The sequence below is a fragment of the Kryptolebias marmoratus genome, linkage group LG12 (genome assembly GCF_001649575.2).
Source record: "Kryptolebias marmoratus isolate JLee-2015 linkage group LG12, ASM164957v2, whole genome shotgun sequence".
Classification (NCBI taxonomy): Eukaryota; Metazoa; Chordata; class Actinopteri; order Cyprinodontiformes; family Rivulidae; genus Kryptolebias; species Kryptolebias marmoratus.
Window position 1 is genome coordinate 12,016,521 of NC_051441.1, and position 16,100 is coordinate 12,032,620.

At 39.1% G+C, this 16,100-nt stretch overlaps 1 protein-coding gene across 1 annotated transcript; it reads left to right on the forward strand.

The window, feature by feature from the left end:
• Window positions 1-3,892: 3,892 nt before the first annotated feature.
• On the forward strand, window positions 3,893-15,126 carry cacng1b (calcium channel, voltage-dependent, gamma subunit 1b). The gene is made up of 4 exons (XM_017421905.3): window positions 3,893-4,474; window positions 12,557-12,631; window positions 14,154-14,291; window positions 14,559-15,126. The coding sequence occupies exons 1-4, from the start codon at window positions 4,234-4,236 to the stop codon at window positions 14,789-14,791; spliced, it is 687 nt and encodes a 228-aa protein (XP_017277394.1). The 5' UTR covers window positions 3,893-4,233; the 3' UTR covers window positions 14,792-15,126.
• Window positions 15,127-16,100: the final 974 nt, after the last annotated feature.

Sequence of the window (16,100 nt, forward strand, 5' to 3'; positions counted from 1 at the left end):
TTTGTTAGATAAACAAGTCGATCTCCATCACACTAATGGCTGAGCTCTCAGGTCAAAATGTTAAAAAGCAGCCACTTTAACACAGAGACTCTGGATTTGACTAAATGAGGCAGTTTATAATCTCAAATAAAGGCCTAGTATTTCTTGAAGGATTGCAATTTGCCTGCTTAGTTTTATGCTTTTTATAGGTGTTGAACTAAGCTCATCTTATGATGAGAAGGGATGGAGTTGAAGTCTTTTGGTCAAACCTTATAAATAAAGTTATGCACAACCTCATTATGAGATCTCATAAGATCTGTCGGCTCTGAAAGTATTTGTAGAGGATGACTCTGTTGCTACCACACCAAACCTTAGCTCAATATTGGTTAATTTAACTGTTATAGCCATTATTGTGATGGCTAAGATTAATTAGCTGAGGCAAGAATTTTAGATTATATTGACTTTGAAAGTTAATCAGTTGCAGATGTGGGTGCAGTGATTGCTTTCTACGAGTTTCTAAGGTTGATTAGCTGTGTGTGCAGCACACAGATCCCAGTCAAAAACGTCATTACCCTTTTGTGTGGTGAGTGATAAGTATTAATCAGTACTCAACAATAAAGCAAAAGTATAATATTCCTTATTTTCCCTTCTTATTTTATATGAAAACAGCTATGACCTGAAAAAAGCAAATGTGCTACTGGTCCACAAATCATAAATCACACATCTAAAACATGATGTGTGTTGTCCCCAAATTAAAAACTATCTTCGTAAAATAAGTGTAATCACACTGCTGAGATTTCATTTTTGCAAACAAGGAATCAGAGCTGTTAATCTAACCTGGGAAATCAGCTTTTGATTGAAGCGTCTAATGCTGCCACACATTCACCACATCAGCCCCTTGTTATTTCACTTAATTTCATTTTTTTTCTTTTTCAATCTTTGCTCATTAAGTCATAATTCGCCGTCCCACATCACCGCTGCTTTGTTTAGATCCAAGAGTTTGCCAGAACAGATGAAACGAGCAGCGAGGACAGCCCCACCAAGATGAAGACGTGTTGTAACTGATCCTGATGGTTTAGAGACAGAGATTTACATGACCCTCATAAAAATGGCCTAGGGGTAATCTAATTTAGCTTGAGTAATGCTGGCTGTCATTAGCAAATGAACACAGTTGGGTCTCTCTGAAGGCAATGCTATGCGTAAAATTAGCTACCAATTAAGGTTGGTTTATTATGGTTCCGACAAGAAGGCTGGCAGCCATAATCGAACAATACCTGCATTTAGTCTAGTCAGATTTGATTTCAGCAAAACCAAAGTTTTTGTCGATGCAATTTCATATTTCTGATTGCACTCCAGTGAGTTAGATTTGCCTTCCTGCTTTATGCTGTTGTCTGTTTTCAGTGCTTTTTCCTCCTCAGTCGATTGACACCAGGTGATCCCTTCAGTATGACACACTGCAGCACTGTGGGTGGCGTGTCGTCCACGCTTTCCGTCTGTTGCTTAGAGACAGAGCAGCGTCGAGGTGTTTGGGCTGTTCACAGCCACCGAGGGACCGTGAGCAAATAACGCAGGTCAGAGGGTCACCCGGGAAGATGGGCAGCACCAAAAGACACTATTATTACACACTTATAGAAGAGTGGGCGCTGTCACAGCCTTGGAGGGGACTCTGCCTTTGGGAAAAGGGCAGCTTTGCCTCAAATGTAGCCAGATGGCTTCCTTCCTCATCTTAAAAACCTATTTAAAACCGCTCACTACAGGGTTTCTTTTATGAAAGTGTGTGATTTAGCTTTCATAGTTGGTAATTAGTTGATTACTAATGATTCTTTACACATAGATAAGTGTGAGGCATCAGCCTAGCTTTGGTGTTTCTCTTTCTTCCCCACACAGAAAGAAACATCTTCTAATATAACAGACAGACGGAGCATAAAAAAACATTTCTTCTCTAACAAGACATCCATGCCAACCCCTTTTATCTGCCATCTTTTTGACTTTAACTTTTGCTTTATATGTCACACAGTGTTTAAGAAAGCAGAGCTGTGTGAGTGGGATGAGGGCTGAAAATGGGCCACAGTTCTGTCTAAAATGGGGCACAGAGGTTTATAAAAAGCTCGTCCATGTACTCGGGCATTTCAAAGGGAAACCTTGATGGTGGATTTGAAGTACAGTATGTCAGGTTTTAACATTTTATATCATCCCAAACCATGGGTGGTCAGTTTTGTAAAACTATGAAGAAAAGATTTGTGTGCCAAAACTGGTTCAGGCTTTGGTATTGGTTGACAAATAAAGAAAACTTGTGTAAGATTAGTATCACAGTTTGCTGCACAGCTTTTAAATTATGATTTGCATGGATTGCAGCTATGTTTTCTCTTGTTAGAGTTAGTCTCTATGATGCTTCACAGAACTTTTAGCAATTAAAGTTGGATTTGGTGTGGTCAATGGCACTAAATTTCTTCAAATGGGTAAAGCTAAGCAGCAGACTGATATAAGCAGGAGCCGTGTCCACATCCTTGACACAAAGTTATATGTTTTCAGAGTGTAGGTTGAGCTCTGCTGTCCCTGGTTTCCAGTCTTCTTTGTGGTGTTTATAGAGAGGATCTCAAGGTGCAGTTCTCAATCGGACAAAGATGGAATGCCCCCTCCCGGTTGGGGAGGAGTTTCTGCCTCAAGCTGAGATGTTTACTATATACCCAGGAGTCTTGTTCATAAGTGATGGGAGAATGTAGTAGGAGATGGATCATCCACAGCAACAAGGGTGTTGCTCTGGTCTATCATAGTGAAAAGGAAACTGAGCCGAAAGGCAAAGCTCTTCATTTACTGCTCTGTCCACATTCCAACCCTCACTTGTGGTGATGAGGTATGAATTGTGATCAAAAGAATGAAATTCCGAATACAAGAGTCTGAAATGAGCTACCTTCATAGGGTAACTGGGTCCAGGCTTAGAGATGAGGTGAGGTGAGGAGCGTCATCATCCAAATGGAGCTCAGAGTAGAGCCACTGCTCCTCTGCATTAAAAGTAGTCAGTAGAGATGATTTGGGCATTTGATCAGGGTGCCTCTTTGATACCTCCCTCTGAAGGGTTTTTGAGCAGGTCCCTTTGGAAAGAAACCCTGAGGCAGAATCAGAATTTGCTGGAGGGATTATATGTATTTTCTCTAGCCTAGGAACGTCTTTGGAGGAGCAAAGTATAAAATATTGTGCTGTTCCACACAAAAAAGGACACATGGTTTCCTTATAAATAATATAGAATGCATCTCAGTCATCTTACAAGAAAGTTTATACTGAGTATTCCGAAAATAAAGACAATGTAATACAAATATTGATCAAACAATCTCAACAAAAATGACAAGAAACCATGTAAAAAGAACAAACCTCAGCATTTGCAGGTTTAATGTTGAAACTCTTTTTTGTCTTTTGTCTTCACAAATCTGGATCAGCTTCTTGCATCAGGTGGGACCTTTGGTTCCAACCATGACAGCTGATTGGCTGAGGAAGTAGATCAGCTCATTCAGATGACAACTAATAAAGGAAATCTTCCCCCCCAGGAGTCCCACGGCACTCAGCGCCTGAGACAACTGAGCTAGAACGGGATTGGACTGAAGGAGAGAAAGACGTGACAGAAAAAGTTCCAGAAAAATTATGGATTGATAGGTTTTTAGTGAAGTGAAAAAGTGAAAGTAAAAAATTAAACAGCTGTGACAAAACTTGCTGGAAGTTTAGTTTGGATCTTCTTTGATGTTGTTGGTAGAACTGCAGTGGAGCATTTACAATCAGTAGTCTGTGTCTAAACTCTAAATTAGTGTCCATGCAGTCCTCATCCATCTCTGATACCCACAGTGGTCAAGTAATTGGTGTAAAAGGTGCAAACACATCCAGGGACATGTTCACTGTGTAACTGAATGGCCTCAGCCTACCAAAGACAAACAGAGAGGGAGAGGAAGAGAGAAGCGAGGAAGAAACTAGGGCACTGTTATCTGGCCCCTTTTTACCAACCATCAGGCACAGGAAAAGAAAGAACCTTGGAGCGCAGGAGAGACGAGAGGACATCAGGCGTGTGCCGGAGACAAAGAAACATCTGGAGTCAACATCTGGTGTCACAGACCAAAGGCAAACAAGAAGAGAAGCAACTTCAACCGCAGTCTGCTCAGTCGCTCACTCTTCTAACACACAATTAGCCGTTCTCATACTCCTGCCACACACAAACACAGGCACGTGCACACATCTGCAGCTTACCACACACACACACCGAGCAGCAACATGTTTGAGGAGCAGGTGACAAAAGTTAAGATCACATCTGTAGTGATTGTCTTTGGGATGTCGGCGATGCTGGCTGCAGTGGTGACTGACCACTGGGCTGTCCTCAGCCCCCGTGTGGAAAAGCTCAACGCCACATGCGAGGCGGCCCACTTTGGCCTCTGGAGGCTTTGCAAGAAGACCATCTTCATCGTGAAAGAAGACCCTCAGGGCAAAGGATGTGGCCCTATCAGCTTACCTGGAGGTATGGGCTCTTAGTCTTATTACCAGTAAATAACTTAAGAGTCATGTTTTGTTGTTACACTTGAAATATTACATAACTTTAAATCATTTAGCTGGACAAGCCACAAGTAGTGAGAGTTTTAAACTTAAAATCATCGCCATTTTGGTTAAACCTTATTAATAACATTTTGTATAGTCTAATGCAATATTGAGGCATCTCATGAGATGTTTTTGTGCTTTGAGTATGTATTGAGGATGAATCTCAGCTACTACATCAAACTTTAGCTTAATATTTGTAACACTGATTGATGTATAGCCCTTTTTGTGTTGGCAAAGGTCGATTAGTTGTGGCGGCCATCTTGAATTCAGTTGACTTATATAGTTTATCAGTTGTAGATGTGCATCGAATGATAAGTTTCTGAGAAGCTCACTATAATCTGTCCTGTGGTTCATGAAATAATTTGCTAACAGATGGATAGGGTTGACTCTAACAGTTAATGTTAAAGTTTTAAACAGAGCTGATTATGTGTTGAGAATGACACTTAGCTACTAATGCACCAATTCGTAGCTCAACATCTGTAAGATTGACTGAGTTACAGACATTTTTTGTGGTGGCTTTGAATCGGGATGACTCCAAAAGGTAGTAAGTGGTGGATGTACATCCAGTGATTACCTTTTGAGAGTTTCTTTAAAATCCACATGGTGGATGATGAGCTAACACTAATAGACATAGAAAAAAAACGTAACCCTCTCTCCCTTTGCCTTTGGCAGCAAGCCGATACCATATGTTGTAATATGATATCTTTTAACACCAGTGTGTCAAATCTCTAAACCAACGTCTAAAAATATTTTAAAGGACATTTTCAGAGGAAGCCAAAGACTTATTGGGGTTAATTGTCAGTGCCTGGGTGCAGCAATATTACCACATGTTCTTCTGGTTTCTGCCTTCCCACACAGAGTGGCAAATGCAAGCACGTATGTTGGCGTGTGTGCACACATTCACACAAACGTTAATATGTATGTTTGGATTAAAATGTTTCACAGCCTCTCAATGAGCTCCTATTATTCTCCACAGAAAATAAATCACTGAACAGACTGCCAATTAAACACACTTGAGCATCTGAAGGACAGAGTGCAGAGAAAAATTCCTTCTGTGCTTCACAATTAACTCAAAACCAAACTTTTTGTCTGCCTGAAAACAACAGGAGTTGTTGGATCATTTGTCATGATGTAGTCTGGTGTTCCCTTAAATAAAATCAAGGCTCGTACAGATGCTTTAACTTCCACGTCTCGACTGCTGCCTCGCACGTAATGTCAGAGCAGATTTGTGGCTGGCTTTGATCAAACCAGGCGCTGAACTGTCAAGAAAGAAACGTAAGGAAGGGATTTTTCTGATGGCAAACCTTGTTTTTGAAATATTTATGGTTCAATAACAGTATGTGTGTGTGAAGTATAAGGGTGATGTTTAAGTTTCCTTTGAAAGCTCTTTACTGCCAGCTGCCATGAAAGCATGTGTCTCTCTGTTCGTTTTTCTGTCTGATAGCAAATTATCTCATGAACCAGTTAATGGGTTTTAATGGAACTCTCAGAAAGTAATTACTGAATGTACATCTACAACCGATTAACTTGTAGAGGCAAACCAGTTCAGGATGGCCACCACAGCTAAGCGACCTTGGCAAACACAAAAACTGCTATAACTCAGTCACTTTTTTCAAATTTTGAGCTGAAATTTGGTGTGGCAATAGCTGAAAGTCCTCTAAAAGACATACTCAAAGCTCTATCAAATTAGGCTAGATATTTTTTTAAAACATTGGTGATTTTAAACATAGGATCTAACATAGATCTAACACCTGGAAGTATGGATTTCTTCAACGAATGCATATTGCATAATCATATAGTATTACACACAGGAAGTAAAACAGATAAATAAACAAAATGAATATATCTTGCATTCCAAAGGCATTTCCCCTCCTGAGCTAGTCATGTTGCTTTAATTATGACGCTCTATCTGTGCAAAGCAAGCCCTTGGGTAAACCATGTCTCCTGGCCTCTAGCTGTGCGTGCGTGCCTTGCAGCCTAACAGAGAGATTTCAGTCTGACTCTGTCATTGACTTTGCCTCTGGCTCCAGCACCTCAGGATCAGTACAGACCTTAATGAAGTGTGGCTTCCTGCTCCAGCTCATGAGTTAGAGTACACCTGGGAGACTCGGGAGGAATGAAAGAAATTGAGGGAGGAGAGCAGATGAGTGTATCTGGGCTGGAATACCTCTTTTGAGAGGGAGATGTGGAGCCCTTTTAGAGTTTCCAAAGATGAAGGGAGGCTTTCAGTGAGGTGAGATGATGGCGCACTATGTTTTATGGATCACATGTAGAGAAAATCAGATGAAGGTGGACATTAGATGGTGAGGCAGATGAACCAGAGGCTTTCATAAAATAAAAATGAAAACACCAGAGCTCTGTGATCTTTTTTTTTTTTTTTTAATCAACACATATTACTATTAATCTTGTTTCTGGACAAGTTAATCACCTGTTGAATTTATGAAGTGAAGTCTGCAGCTGACACATTCACAAACCCAGTTTGACAAATGAATGAGACGAGTGAGCACAAACGAAGATTTCCATTGGTTGGAAACTGGCTGATTTAAGACCTGAATGTCTCAAATCTCTTTTTCTGTCCCTGTGTACTCCCATAAAATATATTTTCAGGTTGTTTATGTTGGTTTCCTCCAGCTGAGTTACTTCCAGTACATTTTCACGCCTTCACTATTTTTTGTGAAAAGCCTTGTAGAACAACCTAATAGTTCATATTTTATAAATATAGTTTTGTAGAAAGGTCATGACCAAGTAAAATCTTAGCTATTGTAGATAGCTCTTTGAATGACTGAAATCTTGTACCATTGGAAAGCCTGTTTCTCCTTAAATAGTATGACATTTTTACTCCTTTTATTTCTTTACTGTTTTTATCTTAAAAAATGGTAAAATATGCTATTTTGAAAAAATTTATCCCAGACCATAACTTTGAGAACCAATGGTGTCATGCTGTGAACAAGTTAATTGATTACTATGTCAGATTGCAAGAATTATATAATTGATAAGTGTTATTAATTATATATTTAATGACACTTTGCAGTCCGAATGGAACAAGCCCATGGTCCAGGTGTGGCCCGTTGACCACCAGTTGATGGTCACTGATGTAAGGGGATATTTCATCAATCTGCACAAAAACATTAGCAAAACACTTTATAAATCAAATTGTACGATTTAAATGACTCAGGTGTTACATAAATACTTGGAGAGTTACTTTTAAAAGGAGAATTCAGCCCCAAAGGGTTTCATTCAGAATTGTTTTGTAGGATTGTTACAGAAGGAAACTGTGAGGAGGTTTCCTTTTTGTTCATGCAGAATGACCAACTAGTTCAGGGTCAGCGTGAATGGGACGCACAGTGATTCTGGAATCACTATTCCACCAGGAGCACCGATAACTGGGACACAACAGCACAGGAGAGCCCTTTACTTCCTAATAATCCTGTGTTTTTGTGTGGTCTGACTTTGATCGTGAAGGTCAAATGATGACAGTCATTGCATAAAAAGATGGGAGAAGGTTATCTCGAGCATTCATTCTGTTTTTCTGACACTGTGTTTATTCAGATTTTAAAGCTGCAAGTTGTTTTACGAGAGCTGAATTTCTCCAACCTTTGTTTGGCTCGCCACTCAAAGCAGGAAGCTGGCGACACAAGAGGGGAAAATGACCAGGTGTTGAGAAAAGGGAAAATGGTGTTTCAAGGTGACATTAGTCACTTTTGAGTGTCTGAATTGTGGACGTCGTCAAAGCAGAGGTGGAAAATATTATACGTGAAGATGTGCTCTGGGAGGTAATTTTCCTTCCGCAGAACGACTGGAAAATATGACGTCTGACCACTTGGAAGCCGTAAAACATCCCTGATAATTATCTCCTTTCCCTTGCCTCCTTTGTGCACGTATGCATAGAAACATGCACATGCTCACAAAAGCTCCATTTATGCTCTTTATTTCCCAGCCGTGCTGCATGATGCCATCCATAAAGGGTCTGTTTGAATTTTAACAGCACTCAAGCTGTCATGCGTCATTTGTGGGAAGCTAATTTTAAAAGTCATTTGGGTTCACCGTTTAGCTGCTGTTGTTATACAACCCCTCACCAAAAAGCACCGTAACTGTGCCTATATGAAGAAGTGTTTGTGTGCTCTCCTCTTGACACCTGACTCCCCCTCTGTTGGGAAAATGCTAATTTGCGATATTAAGTCCAATCACTGCTGCTTGCTCAGGTGTATGGTTCATCAAGGATGTAATCTGTTATGGAGCTCCCACTATCAACACAGCACAACGCTGTGCTTTAGCTCTCAACATATTAAACTGAGGAGAAGAGAAAGTAACACTAGGAAGGTGTTCTGTTTGACTCTAAACTTATTATAAAATAGTATAACAAAAACTAACAAACTGCTGCTTTTTACTATAATAAAGCATTCTGTGCCAGAATTTTAAACTGAGATGATTTTATGATGAGAGGAGATGGAGTTAGAGCTCTTTCTGTTAAACCTTGTAAATTAAGTCATGGGCAATCTCACACAAATGGTTAGACGACAGAGTATGAGTTGAGTTTGACTCCCAGCTACAGACAGTGATTACTTTATGAGAGTCTCAGTAAAATTTCCCCACTGGTTGATGAAATATTTTGTTGACAAACAGTCTGAGTTGATTTCGAGAGTTAATGGCAAAGTTTTTAACACAGATCTCACGTGTTCAGTTAGCGCTCAGAGTATGTGATACAGAATGAGGACCGTATTGACTTGTGCGGAGTATGAAAATGGTGAATTAAAAGCTGCTCATCAAAGACAGAGGTCGACAGTTTAACGGCAAGAGGTGAAACTAAAATGACAGGCGGTACGTTCCTCTAATCACCCTCTCCCTGGAACTAAATCTGTCCATTAGTGAGACGGCAAGGTCGATGATACGCACCCAGATGTTCTTCTTCACCACTGGAAGTGGCAATAATACAAGATTTGTTTTAACCTCTTCAGTGGAGCTGCATGTTTAACTGCTACAGATCCAACAGAAACCACCACAACTTTCAGAAAGACTAAACTTCACAAATGAAATAAAAACAAAACTTAATTTCTTCCCCACACTGTCAGCGGTACAAAACAAAGCAATTTAGTGCTAAATTTTTAATTATTTGTCTTTATGGCTCGATTCAACAAATCATAACATGAATCAGCACATTACAAGACCTGGTTTGTCAACTTTTCTTCTCCTCATCTTGATTAAAAATCCATATTTGGTAAAAAACAATATATTTTCAGTGTCATAGCTGAAGTTTTAGTTTTGTCCAGTGCTTCTTTTTTTATTATCACCCACCTTTCAGTGACACGTGATAACGTTTTGTCTGGGTTTGTGTGTGTGCGTTTGTTTGTCACTAGTGTTGGCAAAATGTCTTGTGAACCAGTGAACAATTTGACTAATATGGAGTTAAAATTTGATATAATTTAACAAAACTCTTGAAAACCTATGACTGGATTTACATCTACAACTGAATAACTAAGAAGGTAAACAAAATGGATGGATGGAAATGTGATATTTATTATAGGTAAGTTAGGCTAATTGTAAAAAATAAACCTGCACTTAACAAGAATGGCTTTAAAGTTATCAGTTTAAGGTCAGCTGTAACATGCCTTGCAAGGACAACAAACCTTTGACTCTTTCCTGCTTTAAACTTCTTAAATAATCTAGATCAAGAAAACAAATAGTGTTTAGTTACATGAATCTTCTCTGTATAATTATTTTTGCATTATTTTTGCGTGCAAAGCAGAAAATAGTTTTCATAAAGTCAGGAGGAAAAAAAGAATCACATATAGCTACACCCAAACACATATTAGCTTAGATTATCCCTGCACCCAGAGGTAAAGACACCAAATGAGAGAAGACTAATGAAAATAATATATTTGCAGATCTCAGCTGCACTGTGGCCCTCCCTCTAATTTGAGTACACACACACACACACGAACATCTTTCCACACATGCATGCATACACACACACACACACACACACACACACACACACACACACACACACACAGTCCTCTTGATATATGCTTGTACATGTGTAAATAGATAGGACTAGCCGAGACCTGCAGCAGCCTGTTGCTAGGTTACCCGTTTAGTGATTTTTTTTTTCTCATTCTGGGTAACAAACAGCTCCTCTGTTGCTCCATGCACACATACAAAACCACATATGCATGTGCATACACACACTAACTCTGTCTGTCCCTATCTAGGCAGAAAGAGAGAGAGCACCTGTCTGCTTTATGGGTTTAATCTCAGCAGAAAAAAGGATGGCAAGCAGAGGACAGAAGGAACACTCACTTTGGCCTTTAAGTCCTCCGCGCTACAGCTTCCCCTCAGCCCAGATGCCTTTAGAGCCAGGAAAAAAAGATGGATGAGTGGGAAATGACTGCCCCACCTAGAATCATTTCTTTACAGCTATAGAGCTTTATCAAAGATTGTGGTCAAAGGAGTAGAGGTTGGGCAAGCAGAAATGCATAATTAATCTCAGTGTAGAAATAGACTGTTTTATGAGGACATTGAAAGATTTAAGATGTTTTATTTTAAGATGAGAGAAACTAACTGAACACTGCTGTGATTCGAGGGGAGTGCAGAGCGTACTGTGATCAAACAGCCACAGACGATGTGCAATACTTGTCCAAGTGAATTCTTTGCAGATTTAAAAGTGAAGAAGTGAGATTTATTAGGCCCAAGTCTGATCGTGTTACCATGTTTTCTTTAGACAAGAAAACAGCAGTGCATAATACAGCCTGATAAGCACTTCATATATGCAAGGTATGTACCCTGTATGTACCCGGGAGGTACAGTAATATATTACTTCTTAATACAGCCTGGTCTCCATAGATAGCAGGTAAATAACCTGTACGTATCAGACTTGTACCCTGTAAGTATCAAGTACATACCTGCAAATTACCAGATGCTTACCCAGTGTTTACCTGGTATATATCAGGTAAGTACCCTGTACTTACCTGGTATATATCAGGTGAGTACCAGGTAAGTACTAGGTAAGGTAAGGATACTGAATTGCCAGGTAAGTGCCCAGTATTCAGAGCTACCAAATGAGTACCTGGTATGTACTCGGTACTTACACAGTACATACCACCTGGTACTTATCTGGTAAGTGCCATGTAAGTATATTGTGCACATACCAAGCTGTGTCATGAATTGCTACCTATAACACACTTTTGATCTCAGCTATTTAAAAGAATCAGCCTCCATTGGAAGGTGTATGTCAGAAAACTTAAGAGGTGATTCATCCATCAGCTGAAACTTAGATCTGAATGAAAAAGTACATAAAAAACATGTGAATAAAGTCAAAGTAATGTGGTTCATATTCTGATTTTTTTTATGATATTTATACCTTTGTGTATCTGCCTTATTTTAAGCCAAATGTGCTTGAGTGTGTGTTAATTGTAAAAAGGCCTTTCTTCTAGAGACTGTGTGAGCCTGAATAAAGCCACACAGATATGTGAGCAAGGACAACACTGTTCAACTCTAAAATATTCAAGAGTTCATGAATACATGAGTCAAAAGCACTAGACTGCTTTGAAAGATAAGTTACAAACATATGGCTCTGACTCAGTGAGTTTGTTTCAGATACTGAGCTCAAATTTGGTGTGGTAATAGAGGGAGTCTAAGGAGGGTAAAATGTAGGAAGTAGAAAATTATAATAAATGAATGAGTTAGCATGCAGTGCACTCTTTAGTTCTTTTCAAATACATAATGACGAATGACATTTTAGTAACACACAAACCAGAATTCTTAAGTTTAATACATATTGAACTCAATAAATAATGTTTTTATATATTATTTTCAGTATTATACTACATGTGTCATTGTAAACTTGCTAATGGGATTCACAGAGGTGTTTTTATTATTGCATGACGGTTGGAAGAACAAAGGGATGCGATCTGTTTTCTGCCTCTCACAGTTCATTTCTCTTCCTGTCTCTCTTTGTCACCTCCTCTTCATCATCCTTCCGTTGCCCTTCCTGTCTTTCACTCCTCAGCAAAAAACTGCTCCTACTTCAAACACTTCACATCGGGCGAGGAAGCCGAGGTTTTCGAAGTGAAGACCCAGAAAGGTGGGTGTGTCCTCAGCCTCTTTTTTTTGTCCCCACCTGACTTTGGTGGGGATAAATAAAAAGTAACTGAACAACTTTTAAACTGAAGTAAGAAGCAAGAGGGAGCACATAAAGCAGAGAAAGTTGCTGTACATTGTTCTACTTTTAGATCTTCCTCATAACATCAAAGGAAATGATCACAAAAAACTGCAAATCATTTCTAATTTTTTGCTAATATCTTGCAATAGCAGACATGTTAAAAATATTAAAATGTATGTTCAAGCTGCAATCACAAAACTTTTAAACAAACAACACAAAAAACCCTAAACTACAGGAAATTAGAAATGTATGATGGGAATTGCAAAAATAAATCTGCAGACGAATTTGACTTAATTTATAACAAGGGAAAAGTTTCATCATGCAAATGTTCACACTTGCATTCATCTGGGTTCCCAGATTTTAGTCAAGCAAATCCAGATTGTCATATTTTTAAACATCACTGCAAAGACAGTGTTTTAAATTCTGCATAAAGATGATTTTCAAACAAGCTCACTTAAAAAAGATGACTCCTCAGTCTGAGTCTTTTGTTTCCAGTCCAGTATTCAAAAATGACTCCTGAATGCAACTTGAGCAGATTTAAGTTTTATACAAGATATTAAAATAGAGTTCAGACTCAAGACATGTCAAAATTTTTGCCTGGGGCGGAAAATCTAAAGGATTAAAAGTGACAAAGTTTAATGGGGAAAAAAATGCAGCTAAAACCAAAATTGTTTTTCATTGCAACTCACACACTCAGCTCTGCTGCTCAACCCACAAATACATTTTCCAAACAAATATGGAGTCATTTTAAACAGGCTTTTTAATGGTATTAGATTTATTGCCAAGTAACATTGCCATAACGAAGGAATAATTGACAAAACCCAAATGTCCTTACCCTTTGTGCTAAGTTTATATAAGCTAAGAAGTATTAAGAGGTGGGTGAACCATTGTTGACTCTTAGAATGAGTGAAGAGCCTGGCTTTAAGGGTGTTCTGCAGCTGACAATATTCCACACTCAGGGTGGTGAATTTAACCAGGACAGACTGAGGATCATTTTTTATCTCAGCTGGAGTTTTACACAGCAGCAAAGTCTAGATTCTCCTTCCTAAACACAGACAAAAGTGGAGGAGGCGGACGGAGGGAGACATGTTCTCATCGTCTTCTTCTCAGCCTGCAGCATCTTCCCTGTCATACAAATGGTATTATTGCCGGTTTGGATAGATGTGTGTTGTTTTTAAAGTGGGGCTAATTTAAAGGCTAATTATCTGTGTCATAACTCGGTTGAGTGTTACGCTGAAACACTTATTATGATATTGCAACCTCCCCATCTGTTCCTACACTCTGTCTCAATTTGTAATCACCATGCTGTTCCGTCTGTCTTCCACCTCCTGTCAGTTTTTTTGTTTTACCTTCTCAATCCTTCACATGCTTTATTTCCTACATGTTGTGTGTTTTTTTTATTTTGTTTCCTTGCTTTTACCACTGTCTCCTTTCCCCCCACCAGAGTACAACATCTCAGCAGCAGCCATCGCCATCTTCAGCTTGTTCTTCATGATCCTGGGAACTCTTTGTGTCATCTTCTCCTTTGGGAAGGGCCGAGACTACTTGCTCCGGCCTGCTGGGATGTTCTTTGCTTTTGCAGGTCAGATGTGGCAGACAGCGAGAATCTCTGAGACTGCTGGCTCTTGTTTCATACTCCCGCCTGATATTGTTTTATATATATCATAACCACATTGCAGAGCCTTTTGAAAGATTTCTCATGTAGCTAATTTATATTTTACAAAGCTGGTTATTTCCTGTTGGCATGTCTGTGTACATCCAAAAGTGTATTGAGCCATACAAAATCAAAACCTTGTTTGAACAGCACATAAAATGCAAACATAGCATTTCTGTTTTTGTTGCCACGCAGGCCTCTGCATTATCATTTCTGTGGAGGTGATGCGTCAGTCCGTCAAGCGAATGATCGACAGCGACGAGACCATCTGGATCGAATACTACTACTCCTGGTCATTTACCTGCGCCTGCGCCTCCTTCACCCTGCTCATCCTCAGCGGAGCGGCCCTGCTCCTCATCTCCATGCCCCACATGCCCCGGAACCCCTGGGAGACCTGCATGGACGCTGAGCCCGACACCTTGGATTAGGATTTAGCAAGAAAATCTGGTAAAGGAAAAGAAAAATTCAGGCAATTGTCTGTCTGTTAGTACAACAATTAATTTTTTATTTTTAATCATTTGGACTAATATGAACAAGAATTACAATTTCTCTGAAATCACCTGGTTTCTCTTTTTCAGTTATTATTTTTCACGTTATGAAAATGAATTAATTATGCCTTCTGGTTTCAAGTTGGGGAAATTAAAATATTAAAACTGTAGCTGCATGATCAGTTTTGAGAACATCTAATGTTGGTGTTTTCTTTATTACAGAATTTACATATATGCAGTATATAAATAAAATATTATTTTGCACTGTGTAGGAAACCCACAAATTGTTATGATTTTTGGTCATTTAGGAGGTCAAACCTAACGGCCATCTTATCCAGTTGACTCAACATTTTATGAAATGTTAGTATTATTCTCTGCAGGCAAAAGGCTGATAATGTTTTTGCCTGTGTCTGTGTCTCTGTGTGCTTTTAGTTGTGTTAGCAAACTATCTTCTGAACCATTGGACAGATTTTAATGAAACTCTCAGAAAGTTAATCACTTGTTGTGCATCTATAAGTGATTAACGTTTGGATTCAGCCTCATATAAGATGGCCACCAAAGCTAATCTACTTTAGTCAACTCAAAATAGCTATAACTAGTGAAATTTACAAATATTGAGCTAAGGTTTGAAACAGTTCTGTTTGAGGGTCATCATATAAAATGGAGCAAGAGATATGCATAACTTCAAGGAATGCAAAGCCTTTAGTTATTTTTGTAGCTATTTGAAAAGCGTCGGCATCAGATCGGTTCATATAGTAAACAGGCGGGACAGGATCAGACTTGGGCCTAATAAATCAAAGACAGCAGAGGAAATGCTGAGCTGAAACAGAGTTACAGTGCGGCTCACTGTTAGGAGTAAACTATTGTAATGAGCTGCAGTTTTTTCTCCTCCTTTCATCAATCAGTCTGTCCCAGTGAGACCACTCGCTGACGTCAGCCATTGATTTTGAGTCACTTATCAAAACTCCTAATGACTTACAGTCTGTACATAAGAACTGTTTCATTATAACGTCTATTGGCTCAGACAGTTCATAAATAAAATGCTTATTGATTGCAAAAAAAACCCAACAACCTAAAGTGAGTTTTAAACCAGTTAAATTATAGAAAAAGTAATTGGATGTACTGCACATCTACAGCAGATTAACTTCTGCAGTCAACCCCATTCAGGATTCAAGATAGCTATGGGAATAAAGCTAATAAAGAAAGGATTATAAATGATGGAAGATAAAAAGAAAATAAAAAATCCTTG

Excerpts from the sequence above, each read along its gene's own strand:
- cacng1b (XM_017421905.3), top strand. The coding sequence starts at position 4,234 with ATGTTTGAGGAGCAGGTGACAAAAGTTAAGATCACATCTGTAGTGATT. Across the intron at positions 4,475-12,556 it reads CCCTATCAGCTTACCTGGAG|CAAAAAACTGCTCCTACTTC; the intron begins GTATGGGCTCTT and ends TTCACTCCTCAG. Across the intron at positions 12,632-14,153 it reads CGAAGTGAAGACCCAGAAAG|AGTACAACATCTCAGCAGCA; the intron begins GTGGGTGTGTCC and ends TCCCCCCACCAG.